At 47.9% G+C, this 20,533-nt stretch overlaps 5 protein-coding genes across 5 annotated transcripts; 2 read left to right on the top strand and 3 right to left on the bottom strand.

The window, feature by feature from the left end:
• Nucleotides 1-5,333: 5,333 nt before the first annotated feature.
• Nucleotides 5,334-5,799, bottom strand: M406DRAFT_243505 (uncharacterized protein; the record flags this gene model as incomplete). Its single annotated transcript, XM_040916219.1, has 2 exons — nucleotides 5,334-5,420; nucleotides 5,503-5,799. Coding segments are annotated over 2 exons (384 nt in total), but the record flags the coding sequence as incomplete, so codon positions are not given.
• Nucleotides 5,800-6,408: 609 nt separating this feature from the next.
• On the bottom strand, nucleotides 6,409-6,561 carry M406DRAFT_324829 (uncharacterized protein; the record flags this gene model as incomplete). Its single annotated transcript, XM_040919916.1, has 1 exon — nucleotides 6,409-6,561. A coding segment is annotated over one exon (153 nt), but the record flags the coding sequence as incomplete, so codon positions are not given.
• A 5,442-nt stretch (nucleotides 6,562-12,003) lies between these two features.
• M406DRAFT_343529 (cytochrome P450) lies at nucleotides 12,004-13,861 on the bottom strand (the record flags this gene model as incomplete). Its single annotated transcript, XM_040921879.1, has 4 exons — nucleotides 12,004-12,083; nucleotides 12,162-12,476; nucleotides 12,606-12,776; nucleotides 12,922-13,861. 4 exons carry the CDS (start codon nucleotides 13,859-13,861, stop codon nucleotides 12,004-12,006), a joined length of 1,506 nt encoding a protein of 501 aa, XP_040770857.1.
• Nucleotides 13,862-15,365: 1,504 nt separating this feature from the next.
• Nucleotides 15,366-17,024, top strand: M406DRAFT_14143 (uncharacterized protein; the record flags this gene model as incomplete). The annotated part of the gene is made up of 4 exons (XM_040915388.1): nucleotides 15,366-15,504; nucleotides 15,625-16,144; nucleotides 16,271-16,337; nucleotides 16,398-17,024. Coding segments are annotated over 4 exons (1,353 nt in total), but the record flags the coding sequence as incomplete, so codon positions are not given.
• Nucleotides 17,025-18,201: 1,177 nt separating this feature from the next.
• M406DRAFT_65275 (uncharacterized protein) lies at nucleotides 18,202-20,225 on the top strand (the record flags this gene model as incomplete). Its single annotated transcript, XM_040924925.1, has 5 exons — nucleotides 18,202-18,438; nucleotides 18,514-18,595; nucleotides 18,699-19,086; nucleotides 19,123-19,556; nucleotides 19,672-20,225. The coding sequence occupies 5 exons, from the start codon at nucleotides 18,202-18,204 to the stop codon at nucleotides 20,223-20,225; spliced, it is 1,695 nt and encodes a 564-aa protein (XP_040770859.1).
• Between the last annotated feature and the right edge of the window lie 308 nt (nucleotides 20,226-20,533).

Consider the following 20,533-nt stretch of genomic DNA (forward strand, 5'->3'; position numbering starts at 1 on the left):
CTGTTAGGAATTAGCCAGTTTCCAGAAACATCAGGAATATTAGATTTTTCCTTAGATATATTAACTTCTACAAGCAATTTATTAAGAACTACAGCTGGATTGCATATCCTCTTATGAATCTTATCAAAAGGAATCAACTCTTTGAATGAATCCCCAAGATATAAGAAGCTTTCAATAAGATCATTAAGCATATTATCTCAGAGCTAATTCTGTATAAAGCAGATCCTTACAAACCCTTTGAAGTTAAGACTAATGCATCGGAATATATACTCAGAGAATAACTTAGCTAGCAAGATAACCAAGAATATCTAAGAATTATAAGCAACTTCTCAAAGAAATTGAATAGCTCAGAAATCAATTACAGAATCCCTAATTAGAAACTCATAGCAATAGTAAAAGCTTTTAAGAAGTAGCAATACTATCTTATTAGCATATAATACTTAATTATAATTTACTTGAATTATAAGAATCTAATTATATTCATAACAACTAAGGTTTTGAATAAGCAATAAATTAGATAAGCAGAATTCTTCTTATAATTCGATTTCAAGATTATGCATTACAAAAGCTCGGAAAACGGATAAGCAGATGCTCTTAGCAGAAGATTAAACTATCAAGATACAGATTCCTCGGATATATAGAATATCTTCATTCAAGATAAATTGGGAAATCTCGTTAACATATATAGAGAACTGAATGCTGCTCTCAGAATCGAATCTTTAAAAAGAAATTCAGAATCAATAACTCTGAATAAACAAGATAACTATATCAAGAATATATACAGTATACTAGCATATGAATATCAGAGAATTAGAGCAATCTATGAATATATCAAAAGATATTGGAATTTACTAGATCTTAGAAAAAGAATTGAAAGCATCCTATAACAATGCAATAGCTGCAAGAAGAATAAAGCAAAAAGATACAAATCTTACAAACTACTATATTCCTTATCAGTACTTATAACTATTTAGCAATTCATTAATCTAAACTTTATTATTAAGCTATCTCTCTTATAAGAATTCTTAACTAAAGTATAATATGATAGCATTCTAGTAGTAATTTGCAGACTGAGCAAATATACTTATTTTCTTCTCTATAAGAAAAGCAGTATAGCAGAGAAACTTGCATATGCATTCCTCAGAATGATTATTGCTAATTATAGCATATCAGAAGAAGTGATTTCCAATAGAGATAGAAAGTTCAACTTAAAGTTTTGAATTTCGCTTATAAAACAGCTTAAAACATATCATAGAATATCTATAGCATTTTACTCACAGATAAATAAACAGATAGAAAGAATAAATCAAGTTATTGAATAATATTTATAATACTATATTAACCAGGAACAGAATAACTGAGTTAATCTGTTGCTTTTTATACAGTTCGCTTATAATAGCGCAGATATAAGCATAATAAAGAAGTTACTATTCTTTATATTCTATAGATATAATCCAACAGCTTATTACAAAGCATTGCTAGAAGCAGATGCAGAAGCTGCAAATAAAAGAGTTAAGAAGATTAAGAAAGTTTAGAAGAAATTTCAATCAGAACTACAATTTGTTTAAGAATGAATGATACAATATGCAAATTCCAAGAGGATTGAAGAACTAATCCTATAGAAAGGAGATAAGATTTATCTATTTCGGAAAAATATTAAAACAATCAAATCCAGCAATAAACTTGATTATAAGAAGTTAGAGCTATTCAAAATCTTGCAATAGATTTCTCCGATTAATTACAAGTTAGTATTATCTTATAAAATAAGAATATATCCAGTTTTTCACATTTTACTGCTGGAATCAGCAGTACAGGAAATACTAATAAACAATATAGCAGAAGTGGAAAATAATAAATCAGAGTATAAGATAGAGAAGATTCTTAAGCATAGAAGCATAAACAATATAAGAGAATATCTTATTAAATGGAAAGATTACTTAGCAAGCGAAAATTCTTGGGAATTGCAGAAAAATGTTAAAAATGCTTAGGAAAAGGTAGCTGAATATTGGAAAAGGAAAGCTAGTATCTAAGATAATCGCTCTATCCCGAACCGAGATCCAGGAGCCTCAGAAACCTCGCTCTCCAGGAAATCCAACCAATCTATCACTGCATTTCCTACATTCACGGAATTTCAGTCAAAACCCTCAAAAGAAGAATCCTTAGCAATTACAGCAGATTTCTCTGCAACTACAGAACAAACCCTAGTAGCAATGCAAGCCTGCTCCTTCTCAGCTTTCTTATATTCCAACTTCTTCATACTGGAAAGGCTTTGATGAATGGCTTTCATTATCCTTTCAAACTACAGATGCTTCTGCTTCCGCAAACATTCTACCTCTGCAGCAGCATCGCGCAGCTGCTTCTCAGCACTCTCGAGTTGGTTCTCCAGACGTTGGTATTGAATGCCTATCCAACGAATTTCCGCTGCGCTCAACTCTTGAACGTTGCACCAAGAGCGATCCAAGCGAATATATTCAGTACAGTAAGAGGAATTCTCAACGGAGACTTGATAAGACTGAATACTATAATCCTTATAGAAGGAACAAGAAGGCATGGTAATAGTGTTTTAAAGAACTAAGGAAAGAAGAGAATCCTTTTATCTAGTCTTCTCAGCACGAGAACAAGATTTGTTGATTCTGTTCAATATCTCGATTAGGAAAGCAAGATCACGAATACGGAAACTTGCCAGAATACTTACAGAAGATCGTTGGGAACAATAACTGATAGAAGGAAGATGATATTATAACCCATCCAACATGCAGATCACAGAACAGATCACGGATAACAGAAACCAGATATCAAGAACTCAATATCCTAACAAAGCATTGATTATATAATCCAGAGTTAGGGTTATGAGCACAGCTAATTAGGAAGGATAGCTTCGAATATATGCTATCCAGAGCTAGCAGGATAACTTGAATATGTTGCTATCCAATATATCCATACTGAAGAGCTGAATATATAAAAACACGTTCATTACCATTAGATAGATTCAGTACATAGCTCTTCAGTTGTTAATCTAAGTATCAGATTACTCTCTACTCTGATAGCTCCAAAGGCAGTGAATACTTGTATCGCTTACTAAGACTTGTACAGTTCCGTATTCAAGGACTTGATACTTTAACACCGCTCTTGTTAGCATAAACCCCTTCGTGTACTTAGGAATCTTCGGATTGCTGCAGTGCTCATTACATATCCCTTCACCTCACTTGTGTGCTCTTTTTACCCTGATATCTTGCTCATTGCTTCAGCAGCTGTTTGTCCCTTTTTCTTTCGAAGGCAACAGCGCCCTAGTTCTGATTCAATAGAAAAAGAGATAATAAGAATATTAAATTCAGAAATAATAGAGTTATAAGAAAGGCAATCAGATTTCAAATTGAAAAGAGTTGGAAAGCTTAAAATTTGAGTTGAGAACAGTTTGCAGAAAAGAAAACGATCCGCTACTCTCTGCATTTGCTAGCGCTGAAAATTCTCCTATCCAAAAAAACTGTTCTCTATCTTAAGAACATTTTGACTTTAGGATAGGATACTTTGATTTTAGAATAGAGCTATATTCTGATAGTTTATCTAATAGTAATGAATGTATTCTTATATATTCAGCTTTTCAGTTTCGCTAACTATGTTTCCTGCTGGATGGATTACTTGGATCACCTGAGCGATTCCACTGATCCGGATTACCTTGGATCAATCACTGATCCATACTGATCCCGTAGCTCTAACCCTTGATTACCTAATCACAGTTGATTTGTTTACGTGTTGGGCTGTAATCGCTGGTTCTCTGTTGGCGGAGCCTGTTTCGTAACCTGCATGTTGGATGGGTTATAACACTCATGCAAAACCTAACAAATGAATACTAACTGATAATAGAGTACTAGCAATTATTTTCATTAACAGGCAATGTAGTACTTTGTACTCAAAGAGAAGAGCGGAAGTTTCAAGCATTTCAACAAAGTATTCAGAACCAGTATCAATACAATTCGTTCAGCATATTTGTAGCTAGTATTTGCAAACATTAGCGGAGGCACAGGCTTGGTAGTTATATTCAATTGCTGTTGAACTCTTAGCAGCAGAGCTAGCAACAGACTTGAATCGAGTTTCAGAACTATCATCTTATCCGCTATGAGCGGTTCGGAAAGAAGCAAGACGGATTGGTAGAAAAGTTGCATGATTTCCAAGAATAAGCTGGTGCTATGGACTTGGAAGGTTCTGGACTTGTCAGTTTGCAGCAAGAAGGCTATTCAGGGATGCCTAGAATTTGCTGAACGACCTCTGCGATCTCACGAGATTCTCCTGGAGTGGATCGAGCAACAACGGCTTAGGATGGATTCATGGCCTCTTCGCTCTGTCAGAGAGACTGACGATCAGAGAGCCATACCAAGAGTCTCCTCTCATCAGCGCCGGTCAAAGCAATTCAACACCTCTACAGTCCGAGGCAAGATCAGAGTAACGAAACCCACGCTGAAGAGTTCAAACATGCAGGCCCAGATGTTGAAAGCTTCGAAATTCCAACCTGTCATTATGAACTTTGACATCAGAGCCCCGGACTGCATTCAACAAAAACCGAAGCATCAAGGAACAAAGCTCCTGTGCTAAGGAGAAACCACTTAGCCCCCTCAACCAACTTTGCCCACAGATAAGCAGACTCGAGGCCGAGCACAAGCTCAGCGCTAGTTGATCCAACTACAATCACAATCTGAACTTAGTGCTTCTGAGATCCGAAGTGGGAGGATATCAAGGCCGCCAGTGAGATGGTTTGTTGCGTGACAGCTAATACATCTTACCATCCTAGAGCCTCATCTCTGATGACAGGTATAATAAGCATCGGTCTGCGCTTAGCTTTCTGCGCAGCTACAGCTATCCAGACCGCCACGAAGTCCGATTTCCTCATCGCCCCCTGCTGGCGTTTTAGCCAGTTTCGTCTAACTCGGCTCAACTGGGTCGTCCGTCTCCTCCTCGCTGCCCAGCTCCTCTCCCTCAACGCCTTGCCAGCTATCCGGCCTCCGCAACGCACTACGACGACGACGACGACAACCTACCTCCGCCGCCGCGACTGGTTACGAGTATACTGTAGTTAAATTAATTTATTTGTATCCGGATAGAACTCTACTAAATTGTTGATGTTTCATTGCTAGATTCTCGAAGTCGTCGTGATGCTCTTTCCTCGTAGAAATCGCTTTCGGGTCATTACATCATCGAGAGTTCAAAACCCCCACAGTCCCTGAAAAGCCCTCCTTGCCTTGCTCGGCCTCCAGTCATGAGCCCCTCGTCTTCGGGGATGGTGTGCGTATACCCAACACTTCGGTCTTGTACCATGGCCAATAGTCATCACGCGCCCAGTTTGCGAGCTGTTGAATAGCCCAGATGATGCGGTAGATGCCGATAATATTACGGGTGTGTCCGATGGGACAGTCGGTCCAAAGCGTCTGTTGTTGGAAAGCTGTATCAGCAATGTCTCTTGCACATATACAGGCAGAAACGGACACAGCGAGAAGAAGATGTACGTACCGTCTTCTGCCCAAGCCTTGTGGTGGCCGCAAGTGTCCAATCGTGACCCACGACGGTGATGGCGGGAAGGAAGGCAGGCAGCGCGGTGCTTGAGCAGCTGGTAGGCTGAGACTGGGTCAGACTTTGCAGCAGACTCCACTGGGCTGCTTGCCACACGCCAACCTGCAAGGCGGCGCCTTCGCCCGAGGCACTGGGATGCTTAGTTTCGATGCTGATAGCGATGGGCGACCGGAGCAGGGGCTCGAAGTCGGTGTGGTTGATGGAAAAGCATGGGCTGCGCGTGCGCAGGACATCGATGCGCTTTACCGCCTCGGTGCTGTCGGTCTCGTCGGCCGTAGGTTCGATGGTCATGACCATGTCGACTTTCTTGCTGGTCGACGACCGCACGCAGTGGTACTCCTTGATGATACCGGCCGTGGTGCTGGCAGTCAGGTTCGCGTGTGAGTTTAGCAGGCAGACAAACAGATAGAAGTAGTATCAAGGAAGAGAAGCACATACCATATCTCGACATCTACTAGCTGGGACTTCCGCGCGCTCTGTCCGTGGACGGCAAGGCGCAAGAGCGGGAAGTGCACAGCAGCATTCCAGCCGGCCTCGGACTGCTTCCTATCGTCGCACCGCTCCGCCTCGGCTAGCAGGGCGAGCACATCATCGAGAGGGGGACAGGGGCCGACAGCGTCGCGCTCAGGGGTGGGGGCGTAGATGGTGTCCGGGCGGCGTCGTACAGACCGGTGAGCAACCAGGCGATCAAAATCGGGCTGCAGGGCGGCCGACACGACAGGGCGGCCCGTGGCCACATCCTCGAGGTCTTCCAACAGGGCCACGAGGGGCACAGGCAGGCGATGGGCGTGGGCATTGGCTAATGAAAGTGGATGAGCATCTATAGCATGGTCGCCGACGTTGAGCTCAGCGAGGAGCTTGCGAGGGGAGGATGCGGCCCCCGAGACCGAAGTAGACGAGGAAGTCGCTGTAACGCTGCCGAAGGATCTTCTCGAGGCGCCGAATGGCCCGCTGCTCGTGTGTGCATGTTTTGAGCGCGTTGCAGGGCGTGGCGTGTCTTCTGCATCTGCTAGTAATTCCGCCGTGGCCTCGAGGTTATACTGAGCGCCGCTGTCCACGCTGGCGGGTGCCGTCGCAGCTAACAGCTCGTCGGGTTCCTCGCGTTCGGTGTCATCGTTGTGGATGGTCTTGAGGCGCTTGGTCTTGCGAGGTGTTGTAGACATGGACGGTGTCGGAAGGCGAGGCTGGGGTGTTGCATCGAGCTTTTGGCTGTGCTGGCGCTTAAGATTTTTTGTATGGTATTGATGGGTCGAGCGATGATCGAAGCTGGCACAGCTCCGTGGCTGTAGTTTCTCATGCTGCTGTTCGCTTGGTCGCCTTTCCTCGTGTGCTGCAGCGCCTGCACAATCGATGCGGGATAGCCAGACCAAGATTTCGTGTTGCGTTATCATTGCATCGTGGAGTGACTATTATGCAGGCCAGGTCGCGGTGTAGTTAACTCGGTTGATAGCGGTCTGTGATGGATGTTGAGGGATGTTATTCGGTTTTGTTTGGGCTTGTTGTTTGTTGCCGTGCAATCCGACGAGATAAGGCGTGCGATAAGCGTATACCAAGTCCTGAACCAAGATGACGCTAGCCCTAGTACTATGTATAATACGCGTCCTGATGTATCCACTATTACTGGAACTTAGCTAACAGGATGGCGGCTTGGCGGGATAGATCTTTCTTTCAGGCTCAGATCAGGGGTTGTTATGGCGCACCATAGTTTTTGTGGTAGCCACGTCAGTGGGCTGGCGGAGGTTTGTTACGACGAATACGAGCGCCAGCTTGCAAACAGCATTTTACCTCGGTGATCCTATTAAATGGCTACAGTACATTACTGTAATTATAATGTGTGTTGACAATTGAGCGTTTAATGCGAAATAGTTACAGTCATAGCGCACGTCGGTGGGAAAGCAAGAAAACATTTTCCCAGCCCGCAACAAGACAATATCTTGAGATACTAACTGCTTCTATAGTCTATTAGCACAGGGTGATATCCGGGATTACCTATTTATCCATCTCTGCACAAAGCGATTACCTTCTTCCCGAATATGGCCACAGCCTTGATACTAACGAGGCCTAAGTGGGGCGAGTTAGAGCTGTATACTATGCTATCAATAGCGTAGAATATTACATGTCAAGTCGCTTGAATTCACTTGTTCGTCGAATCTGGACTCACTCCTTCTCAGGCGAGAGTAACCTGACCTTCTTGGCTCCGTCTGCAGGTCCTCGCATCACCTCCTCCCTCTGCTATCCCCTGCAGTCATCCCTTTGCTGTTCCCTCCTCCGTAGAGGCTCCCAGGCTGTGTGCTGCAGAGCTTCTTCAGCGCTTGGTCGATTATTAGGTTCCCACGCCAGCATCGACAGTAGCAGGCCTTTCAAAGGCTCGGATATACGCTGTAGGCGGCACCTTTCCTCCAAAGATCTAACAATGCTGCAGTGAAAGCCCTCGTTCATCCTGACGAGACCAGCCGGAGGGATTAAAAATGTGTCTACTGCTTGAAGATACAGTATGCAGGAATAGCATTGCTAGCAGCGCTGCTACAGCTGATAAGGGTTATCAACTCCCTATTGTTGAAGTTGTAGATCTCCCTCTTCGTCTTCCGTTGTATAGCAATAATAATGCATTGAATGCGATTAGATAGAATGCCAATACAATTGCTACACTTATCAGCATTGCAGATAGCTAAGAATATTAGCTTATACGAGGCTATAGCAGCTTTGTATTTGTTGAAAAAGCTCTTCAAATTAGCTATTGCAAGCTTGAAGCTTTAATAATCTGCTTCGATGAACTTCATATGGTTTGGATCAATCTCAGGATGCCTATTCAGCCATTGCTATATGAAGTAAGAACTAACTAGCTCTTTTTAATGCATCGCTCGCATAGAATTAGCAGCATTAACGAGCATTAGCCTAAGCGATGGAAAGTTGCTCGAATCAAGCTGCATACATATCTGACGAGGGCTTCACCTTCCCAGGGCTCGAGGTAATTTGGGCAGTCTGGAGGCTTTGATGTAAGGGCAGGCAAGCTGTTTTGCTGTATCTCGCGGATATCCTTCGTAAGGCTGGTTCTGCTATATGGCGTACAATTAGCAAAAGAGCGAAGAGAGGTCCTTGAGGGCTTGATAAGCCTGGGGTCTTCTCGAGGGCGCCTCCCTTGACGACGGCGCCCTCGACGCCCTCGCCACGCCTCGAGGTTGGTCAGGAAAGCCTCGTGAGCCTTGTCTTCTCGAGCCTGAATGGCTAGAAACCTAGCAGCAGCCTCTATGCACGTCTGAAAAGGGCCTGGAGGGTCCTCAGGGCCAGGGCTGGAAGCCATCGCGATAGTTGCTGAGAAAAGGGAGGGTGTGTTGGTGAGGAAAAAATACGTTGAAAATGGACACCTTTTTGGCCGGCAACCTATTTTGGCACCCAAGCACTACGGGAGGAACGGAGGTAGTGGGCCAGGGTGGCTAGTGCCCACGGGTAGTATAGCAATAGCTACCGGCAGCTAAGATCCAGTGCTGTTAGCAGATCAGCGACTCACACGAAGCAGTCGAAAACAGCGATTCTACGAGTTTGATCATTGTAGCAAGGCACGCCGAGTGGTTGGGATCGAAAGCAGTCCCATATATTGGGCGCGCTGCTCATGCAGCCTCTGGGAACATACATATCTGGATTGCAGCATGGTATCACGGGATCGGAGGAGGGAGGTTAATGGCTTAGTCAGCCTCAGGGAGGTTGAGCGTATGGATCCCGAAACGGCCACCTCGCCGCGGTTTAAATCGCCAGTCAAACTGCATTAGCAACTCCTGTCTGGGAGCATACTTGACATTTTGTCCATGTCTTTCCTGTGATAGCTAGCCTTGTATGACTAAAATTATTTGTGGGCTAAGAAATAGGAACCTTAGAAGATACTGAGAATCTGTAGGCCTGGCTTGTTTGTTTGGGATGGATAAAGAATAAGCTTGAATGAAGCGCAGAGCCGATCTAGCTGCTGGATCCCGTCCTGAATTGATAGGGAGATTGAGAAAGAGATTGCTGCTCGCTGTTGACTGCAGATGTTGAACTCAAGGTTGTTTGCATCTTGGAGATTACTGGGGCGCTTCTAGAAATATCCAAACAAGCACATGTTTCATTGCCAGCACACTGCCTAAGTTATTAGCTCCGTAGACTAGCAAGTGGAAGAATTTTAAGGATACGAATCAAGAAATATCTGCAAGCCTATCACGAGTTTCAAAAGGGATTGCAAAGCTATCATCTAAGCAATTTTCTTGCAAAATCCCGTGATGAGTCGAGCCATAAGCGGAGTGCTTTTGTTTACTCGATCATAATGAGTTGGCCAGCGTGATCAAAGAAGGGCTGTTTGTGATGAGCACTGCAGTAATCCAAAGATAACTAAATATACAAGGGATTTATGCTAACAAGAGCAGTGCTAAGTATAAGCTTTGAATACGGAAATATAACTAAAGTCTGAGTGCAAGTATTCACTGCTTTTGAAGCTATCAGAATATATATATAATCTGATAATTAGATTAATAAATGAAGAGCTATATACGATGATTTATCTACTAGTAATAAACATGAGATTATACATTCAGCTTTTCAGTATGGATTGCTGGGATAGCTAGTGAGCTCAGCTATCCCCCATCCTTGGTAATCCTAACCCTGGGCTGCATAAGCCTTCCTGTAGCTCAGTTGTTGAATCTGAAAACTGGCTTCCCGAGCCTACTTGTTTCCGTAGCCCGTTCTGTGACCTGCATGTTGAATGGGTTATAACACATGAGACTTGAGCTTGCATTGCAATTTGTGTATGAGTGCTTGAGCTCTCGATGTGATTGCACTCAAGCTTCTCCCAAGTATCTAGGTTGAATTGTGAATTTCTTGATACTTCCAATCTCAACTCTGTAAATCTAGAAGAATCTCATCCTCTGCTCTTGTTTAAGAACTTTGTCTAAGCATTGCTTGTACAGAACACCGTCTGTGTATGATTTTACAATGATCTACCTGGTGCATAGTAAAACTGAGAATCTGAGTACAAACATAGTAGCTTTTGTTGCCACTAAGATCTAGAATGACATAAATATCTCTGAATGCAAGTCCAGGATCTGCACAGGGGTCAGTGACTGTTAGGAGCTCACAGATAGATTTCTCATCGTTGAAGCTATATTGTTTGTCCCTGGGCACAATTTTGTTATGAATGCCTCACGTGGTCACATAAATATCCTGATCAGTACTTCCAAATAGACTGAAGTTAGCCTCATAGTTCTTCAGAGCAATGCGAACATTCGAAATAGCGTAGCTATAAGGGTTGAACATCCTGCAGATGAGAGGCGCCATGGTGTTGCTTTTTGGCCAGGGAAAAAACTTTGGATTTTCAACAGTATTTCAATCGCAATGAATTTGAGATCCCAATTTATGGTCTTTGGGAGTACTGATACATTAGCATTCGCAGTTGGATATTAAGTCTAAGAACATATTTTCAACAGATAATAGAAAGGGCTGATTTCCAAATTTAATTTACTTACAGTCAATGTTTCCTGTGCGTCTGAGCACCTTTCAAATATCATGAGGATTGTGGACAGGCTCTTAGTCCTGTATAAAAATGAAAGATGTGACAGAAGCACATTGTAAATCTTCTTAAATTCCAATCTTGCTGGCAGTCATGTGTTTCACCAAACCAACTCTCTTGATGATCTATTTCACGCTAACAAGCCTTGTTCTCTTTCTTTGTTGGGAAGTAGAACATAAATATTTGGTACCGTTGGTACTGTTGGTACTGTTGGTACTGTTGGTACTGTTGGTAATGAGGATCTAGGATATTCACAGTTCAAAACTTCTTTCTCACAGACTCTTTCGACATCTACAATCTATCAAAAAATCTTTATAAATCTTCAATATTCACAACAAAAGAAGCAAAAGCTGTCGAAATCCTTGAACAATAACCAAATTACTTTCTTCTTTCTCCTTGCAGCGCTACTGGGTGCCGCCTTAGCCGCCACCATCTCAGACTCTATGTATCGAGCTGATATACGCAACTCTGACAAGATTAAAGCTACTAAAAGTATGCTAGTAGAAAAGAAGAGAGCAAACGAGGGCTACATAGGCATAAGAGCAGGGTGAAACTCATGCACCAACACTACACATGCAGCTCCTGTCACTTTCTGTTATCTCAAATGCTACATCGGTTGAATTTCTTACAGAACCAACGCTGTTCGACATATCTGGTAACAACATACACGTCTTCAGCTTCTGAGTAGAACTCTGCGATTAAAGCAGAGTAAGTCGGTCTAAACCGTCTCGTAGCAGACAAAGATACTTTCCGCAAAATGGCAAATCATATCACAGAAACTTCTATGCCACGCTTCGCACGTTGATAGAGACATGCGCCTATCCTTTCGCAGCTCATAACATCAGCCTACAATCCGTTCCAATCCGATCGAAGCCTTTAGTCCAAGCTAAGCAACCTAATGAAAGGCTTTACTCGCTCCCAGTGCCTTCCTCGCCAATCAAGAAGTCCACCTCCACCTCCCTCTCCTTTTTTGACCTCGCCCTCAACTCTACTTTTGCATCAGGGTAGACTACTAGCTTAGTCTCCATCTCGGTCCGCAGCCCCTTGGTCCCCTCCCCGTTTGCACCCGCTCCAACCCGCCAGTCATAGTTCATGACCATAAACGCCATAGCAATCTTCATCATGTTACTGGCGAGAAACCGGCCCGGACAGGCATGCGCGCCGTAGCCAAAGCCCATGTGTGAGGGGGTGAGGCTGACGTGGTAGTTTGAGTGAGGGTTTGCCTCGCGGGCGGCAATGTAGCGATACGGGTCGAATTTGTCGGGGTCGGCGTACAGGGTGGGATCGGCGTAATTGTCGGAGATCATGACGATGGCGCCCACGGGGAGCTTTTCGCCTGTGGAAAGGGTCATGGGGCGAACGACGCGGCGGTTCATCGAGACTGGTGGGGTAGAGAGTTGACGCGGTTAGCACTCAACGTGCTGAAAGTTTTGAGGGTTGGGGATGAATCTCTTTCTTTTCTTCTTCTTTTTTTATTATAAAAAAACAAAAACAAAGATGCAATGCTTACCGTGGCTGAGAGGATTGAAGCGTGAAGATTCTCTAAGAAAGGCGTCCATGAGTCGCATGTTGTGGAGTGCTGTCTTGGACCAGCCCTCGGCGCCGACGACGGAAGCGATCTCGTCACGCAGAGGCTGAATGAGATGCGGGTTGGCAAGGAGGTTCACTAGCGTTTGAGAAACTTGAGGTAGAGAAGGATAATGTCAGCATGAGGTGCCCTTTTTATTTTCCTTTTATCTTCTCCTCCCCCCCCCCCCCCATATCTTCTTTTCACCCTCTGTTAAGTCTCAGGAAAGAAGAAAAGAGCGAGAGAAAGGAGAGCCTACGCTGTTCGGTGGTGGTGTGGATAGAGACCATCATTAACATCAACTGATTGCCCGAGTAGTCCACCTGCTCGCTCTTGTCCCGAGCAGTCTCATACATCCAGCTGATCGAGTCGGTCTTGCGGGGCGGCTTGCTACCGGCCGCGAGGGCCTTCCGCACCAGTGCCCTACGCTGCTCCACCACGGGCTGGATCAGGTCGTGGGCCTCGTCACGGGCCCTGCGCAGGCGCACGCAGGGCTCAAGGAAGAGCTGCTTGATGGGGCGCAGCAGCGGGTTGACGGTGAAGAGGATGCGGGCGGCGGTCATGACCTCGACCGAGTGGTCGCGGGCGATCCTAAGCCAGTGCTGGTTGCGGCAGAGTTCATGGCCTAGGAAGACGCGTGACGACATGCGCGCGATGAGCTGCAGCATGTCCTGCTTGATGGTCATGCTATGCCAGTTGCCATCGTCACCGAGGATGTCGTGGACGGCGTGCGTGGTCTCGTCGACGAGGTCCGGGGTCACGACGCCCAGCGACTGCGTGAGCTTGACCACGACCTCGACAAGAAAGTCAAAGTCCTTCATGCCCGTGGTCTCGGCGGCCTCCAGGGCCTCAAAGCCCGGGAACTTGTGATAGAAGTCGTGCTTCAGAGCTTTCTCCAGGCTGAGGCTCGGGTGGTTCTTGATCTCATCGGCGTAGCTGTTGGGCAGGACGATGCGGGGCCCGGTGGCGCCCATGACCTGGAACGGGCGGCCATTGTGCTCGGCGAGGCCCTTGAGGATGACGCGGTGTGAGAGGCCTCCCTCGGGTAGCGAGACGAGGGGAAAGCCCTTGTGGGGGCGTTCTGGAGCCACAGCTGTGTACAGCAGATAGGCCAGGCTCAAGATGAGGGCGGCGGCAACGAACTGGATAGAGACGGGTACCTCCTCGCTGAGGATAGGTAGGTTGAGGGAGACGGCCATGATGAGGTTGAGTATCAAGGGATGGATGGATGGATGGATGGTTAGATGATTAGATGGTTAGATGGTGCTCCTATTCCACTAAATAGTGGCTAAGAAGGAAAGGGGGGGAGGGGGTGGAAGAAATAATTGTGAGAATATGAGTGCCTCCGATAAGGAGAAAGGGGGGACAAAGTCACAAATCGTACCAATAAGTTTTTGCATCGATATATACGAAAAGTCGGATCATGTAGAAGGTTTATGGAAGCTACCTAGTCTTGGTAGTGTCGGCCGGAGGTGATCTATCTACCTCATCAATCATCAAGCACGGCCCAGAACAAACGCAGAGATGCTGTCGGCTTATTATGATCTGGGACTGATAGTTCGGACCGAATTCTTCGGTTGCTGCTGTTCACATCCCCAAGCCGCCTACCGACAAGCCGTAAGCGACAGCTCGCGGCCGAGGCAACTCGACGTACAGATATTAACACAATTGGACTTGTGCACGAAGCGTCGTCGAAGATTGGTAACTGTTGGTATAGAAATGATATGAGTTGTATATCAACACACACTAGTAATTCGGTACTTGGGTACAATACTTAGTTTGTAATTACCCGTCGTGCCTTGCAAGACGATGCGCTGGACCGGATTTGGTTATAACCGGAATTAATTGCTATCGACGAAGCAAGTTACAATAAGATTCCAGATGCTTTGTCACATGACCGAATATCTTGTTTGAGTTTGATACTCTCAACCAGGCCAAAGGACGAGTGCAGTTTAGGGTGGTAAGTACGGTGATAAGAAAACAAAATAGATCGAACAACGGCGTCTGAATAGTTTCAATTTCTGTTTATCTCAAAACCTTCACACAACATTTCCTGACGGAGGCACATCTCTCTCTCTCTCTCTCTCATACACACACTCATTTTCAGCCTCTTGTAACGAATGGGAGAATATTCAAGGTAAAAGTTACCTGAGAGCGTGGCGATTGATCAATCGTCCGTCAGATATTCATTACACATTATCGGCGGCACTTCCAGCAACGAGCCTTTCCCGGCCCGTTGTCCGCCTTGTCTAGCCATCCTGTAGGATCGCCAGTGCCTTCCTGGCTGTTCCTACTCAAGTTGCGCCCGAAAGACAGGACAACATCCGCGTGGTCTTGTCTCTCTGTCTCCTCTTGGGGGAAGGCGGAGGGAGAACATATGACAGGCCGGTCCGATTTGGAATCCTAGTTGCATTGGGCTCCCGATCCTCCGACATTCGGAAACATGTCAGCACAGCACCGACGCGGCTAGTAGTAAGGCAAATCATCTCGGAGAGACAGGCAGAGAAAGCGATAAATAGCGACGCACGGATTAGCTGAGCCACGTTTGCGTAATGGCCTATTGCATCAGCCCTGCCCTGGTCACAAAGTCTTCAGCTCTTGGCTCTTCTTCTTCCACCACCAATTTGCCCAATCATGTCTTCAGCAGCAGCCAATGGTAATGGCCACGCCAATGGTGACGACCAAGCCAGCGTGCCTGAGGCTGTCGAACAGCTCCCGTCCAGCGGGGTCTCTGTCATTGTTGTGGGATCCGGCATAGGCGGCCTGTCTGCAGCCCGCGAGCTCTGGCGCATCGGATGCGACGTTCGAGTGCTGGAGAGACGACCGCAGGAGATTTTGACCGGTAAGAAATGTCCCGTAGGGAAGAGAAAGAGAGAGAAGAAGAAGAAGAGAGAAACAGATACAAGAAAACGTGCACCATGCCAGGAGGAGATGTCGTTGGATGCTAAAGAATTGTTGCTAGGTGACCGGTTCCTGCTCGGCCCCAGCGGCATATCGACCCTGCGCAAGTTCCCTCGCCTGATGCGGGAGAACAATGCCATTGGGGAGTTTCCTGACTACTACGTCTTCAAGTACGACGGGACACAGCTTCGAAAGTTCCCCATCAGGGAGATGCTGAGCGAGTCGGCCCGCGCCGAGCTTCCTCCCGGCACCGCCCCGCAGGAGACCTCTCGGCCACGTATCTATGCGGCCATGCTGTCGCAGCTGCGGCGTGTGGGCGTCCTCGTCGAGCACGGCCGCGAGGTTTCCTCGTACTTTGACGACGAGGAGAACGGGGCTGGTGTCTTGCTGAAGGACGGCACGCGACTCAAGGCCGACCTCGTCGTCGCCGCCGACGGCCTGCAGAGCCGCAGCTGTAATTTGGTCTATGGAAAAGACGTCCCTGTCAAGCCTGTCGGGACTGCTGCATTTCGCGCCTCATACCCGCCCGAGCTCGCAGCTGATAACGCTATCATCCAAGAGGCGTACCCGGCAGACAAGGCGTCCATGATGTGCATATATCTCGGGCGGTAAGCCGCTCTTCTTCATTCTTATCTCTCTCCTTCAAGTGCCATATCTCTTTTCCCTATCTGCTTTTGCTGACTTTTATTTTGGTCTGGCCCATGTAGACCCCAGGATATGCAGCTTTTTGTCTGGCGGTTTCAGCATGAATTAGGATGGGGGGCCCAGCGCAAGGTGAGATCCGTTTGTGACTCGAGAGAAGTGGCTTCGAGCTGATACAAATTCTGTCAACAGGACGATGGCCGGTCGGAGGAGTCGTGGGAGAGATATTCATCTCCCTCGAGGGTGCTGGAATTTCTCGCGGCTCACCCGGAGCTTCCTCCTGCTGTGGCCGAGGTCATCCGCCTAACACCGCCTGGCGAGGCCATTGACTATCAGATCTCGATGCGCGAGCCACAGGCGACTTGGACGTCGCCCTCTGGCCGTATCATCCAGGTCGGCGACGCAGCACATATATACCATCCCAGCTCCGGCGCCGGCGCAACACAGGCGTTGGAGGATGCGGCGTCGCTTGCCTCGTGCGTCTTGCTGTCCGGGTTCGACATTCCCTGGGCCACGCGCGTGTCCAACCTCCTCCGGTTCGAGCGCACCTCGTGCATCCAGGCGTTTGGCCTCTACTCGGAGGCGTTCCGAGGCAAGGGCCAGAACCTGCTCAGGTACAGCCGCTGGATCGTAACGCATGATGCTGAAGCGTATGCGCGCGAGCGGTTTGCTGAGGCGTTGGATCACCTCCAGAAAGGTACGCCGTTCAGGAACACTAATCTGCCGCCAGGTATGGTCTACCGCCCGTGGACGGCTGACACGCTGCTTGCACAAAAGGAGAGGGGCGAGCCGACGGTGCTCGATGGGGACTGGAGCTGAGAAGCAAGCCACGTGGCTGTCTGTCATGTACCTTTCACAGGCCATTTTGCACACACACCTTGGGTTGCGTAAGATTGGAACAAGCCAGGTTCTGTAGTGATGGCTTCTTCAGATATCCACCTAGACCGCGGCGTGAAGTTGCAGGAATATATACACAAATTTATATTAGAGTCTCCTTGGTAGTGATATTCGACCCTCGTTGACTGTCCTGCTGCCCTCTTCTCTCTCCTTGTGGTTCAATCCATCAATCACCTTAATACGGCCATGTCCCAGGAAACCTGAGGAAGCTTGGACGCAGCTGCTAGTCTTATGTTTCCAGGAGGCTCCCCAGACACTGCAGATTCGTAATCGACTTGCATTATCAACCTCGTCGTTTTCCTGGTTTGTATAATTGCAGTCTCGTCGAAGGGTTCAAAACTCGCGCTGAGAGTCTTTCTTGTTATTACAGCATCTTGTAACTACAGGCGTTTGAGATTGACGGCTAAAGTGCTACGATAGAATTATGCCAGATCACCCAACAACATCGAGCAGTCTCTGAAAACGATAACTACAACCCACGAGAACAGGAAGCCAAACCACGCCAATGGATCCAGCATAACCCTAACCCTGTGTCATTGTCTCTGTCTTTTAGGACCGATGCAGATGTGGAGTGACGAATCGGTTTCGGGACACGGGAGACTCGGAGAATTCTGAGTTGCGGAACGCGGTCCGATTTACACGATATGAGCTTCCCAGACACGCCAGACGACAAGGAGTCCAGCGGTGGGGAGGGGGCAGATCATTTAGGATCCGAGGGCTAGGTGTCGACGTCTCTGAGGGGCGAGTGTCATCCGAGTTCGCCCGCCTTGAACAGGCGCCCTTGAACAGGCGCCCCTGCATCTGGTGGAGGAGAAAGGAACTAAGTCTCTTTTTGGAAGGCAACGCGATCCCTGTCGACTGTCCCGTCTTGGTTATGTCATATTACAGAGTACAATTGTTTAGGTATTGTTCTCGAACGGGCCAACATACAAATACAACTTTTGCCGGCTTCTTTTAATCAATTATTTGTTATTATTTTTTTTCCCTTCTCATTTTGTTCCTTTGTCTTTCAAATCTCTCTCCGTCTCATCTTCATCATCTTCATCATCATCATCATCCACACCCAGAGTCCCTGTTCCTGGCCCCACGCGTGATCACGATGCCTTCAGAAGACAGCTCCCAGGAATCGACAATCAAGGCGGCCGCGGAGAAATCCGAGCAGCCGTCATCAGAGAATGCCTTGATGGGCAGTGGCGCCCAAGATGCAGAGCAAAATACAGCTCAAGAAAATCCGGATAGCAAGCCGGACGAGTCCTCTCCGGACGAGTCTCTGGGATGGCCAAGGCTGCTGTGTATCGGAGTTGGGCTGTGGTTCGCCGTGTTCTTGTACTCTCTTGTGAGTCTGCGAAGGGCTGGTCGTGATCGCAAACTTCGTGTCTGCTGACTCTTTGGCGCAATTCACCATGGGCAGGACCAAACCATTGTATCCAATGCAATCCCGAGCATCACGGACGAGTTCCACAGCACATCGGACGAGGGTTGGTATGGAAGCAGTACGTGGGCGCCACAAAAGCCAGCCTTGATCCCAATGGAGAGAGGAGTGCAGTGGTTCTTTTTTTTCTTTTCTTTTCTTTCTCTTCCTGACAGAGATTACAGGCTACCTCTTGACAACGTCGGCGTTCCAGCTATTCTACGGCCGCATCTACTCAAACTTCTCCATCAAGTACACTATGCTGGCTGCCATCTTCATCTTCGAGCTCGGGTCCCTGATCTGCGGCGTCGCCCCCACAAGCAACGCCCTCATCGCCGGCCGTGCCATTGCCGGCGTGGGTTGTGCAGGTATAGCTGCGGGCGCCTACATCATCATCGGCCACGTCTTCCCCCTCCGCGTCCGGCCCATCTGCATCTCCTCCATCGCCATGGTGTTTGCCGTCGCTGCTGTCCTGGGTCCAGTCCTGGGCGGCATCTTCACTACCGACCTGACGTGGCGTTGGTGCTTCTACATCAATCTGCCCTTTGGCGGCTTTACCATGGCCGCCCTCCTGTTCTTCCTCCCCCCTCTCCGGCGCCCCGAGCTTAGCTCCGTCCGCCTGGCCGAGAAGCTCAGGAGGATCGACTTTGGTGGCCTTCTGATCTTCATCCCCGCCATTGTCTGCCTCCTGCTAGCCCTGGGCTGGGGCGGCTCGACCTATGCCTGGGACAGTGGCCGCATCATCGCCCTGCTTGTGCTCTTTGGTGTGCTACTTATCGCCTTTGTGGCCTTTGAGTACTGGAGGGGCCCCGAGGCCACCTTGCCCATCCACATCATCACCCAGAGGAGTGTTGCCGCCGCCGCCTGGAACGCCTTCTGCAACGGAGCCGCCTTCTTCCTCCTGATTTATTACATTCCCTTCTGGCAGCAGGTCATCCGCAACGCCAGCGCTGCCTCGTCTGGCGTCAGCCTGCTCCCTTATGTTCTGGGAGTCGTGGTCATGGCCAACCTGGTCGGGTTTCTCGTCATGAAGTTTGGATATTGTAGGTTCATCCCCTCAGCTCGCACCAGAGCATTCCGGTGACAACTCGATCTGGGGTAAACCTTGGAGAGACGACAAGCAGCTAATCGTCGGCCTGTGAAATCTTTTCATTTTAGATGCCCCATTCATGTTGCTCGCCTCCATCATCGCACCCATCGGAGAGGGGCTGATGACAACCTGGACGGTCAATACAGGCTTCTCCAAGTGGGTCGGCTACCAAGCCCTGACAGGCATGGGCCTTGGGATGGGACAGCAGCAGCCCCAGGTCGCGATCCAGACTGTCCTGCCCAAGGCTGACATCCCGGCCGGGGCCTCCATCGTCGTCCTCGTCCAGTCGCTGAGCGGTGCCATCTTCATCGCCATTGGGCAGGCCGTTCTGCAGAACAAGCTCGTGCAAAACATCGAGGCTGCCCTTCCCGGCAGCGGTCTCGATGCCTCCGTCCTCTCCACCGCGGGCGCCACCAAGCTGCGATCTATGGTGCCCCCAGAGGACCTACAGGCAGTCCTGGTAGCCTACAACAACGCCTTGACCCGGGTCTTCCTGGTTGCTGTGGTCATGTCGTCTCTCACAATCATTGGCAGCCTTTCGGTTGAGTGGAAAAGCGTCAAGAAAGCCAAAAAGCAGCAGTCTGGGCAAGAGGCTGGGAAGCAGTCTGAGAAGCAGTCTTGAAGAAGCATTATGAACTCTAGGAACGGCGGGAAGAAGGGGCAAAAAAGTGAAAAGAAGAGAAAAACGCCACGGGGCAAGCTATCTGAGGCTATTAACAGGTCTGGCTGTTGGCTGGCTGGAGGGGCCAGTGACTCACTGGCCCTCGCACATTATGAGTCCTTTCGCTTGTTCCCTGATATATAAGCAACTCCATAGCGAATTCCTACTTCAGTAGGGAACAACCCAGCCCTACTTAGGAAAAATCGTCCGAATTATTAGATCTCATACAGACAGGGCAAGTCTTTAACAATAGCCACACAGATAAAGAA

This window comes from Cryphonectria parasitica (assembly GCF_011745365.1).
Source record: "Cryphonectria parasitica EP155 unplaced genomic scaffold M406scaffold_11, whole genome shotgun sequence".
NCBI lineage: Eukaryota > Fungi > Ascomycota > Sordariomycetes > Diaporthales > Cryphonectriaceae > Cryphonectria > Cryphonectria parasitica.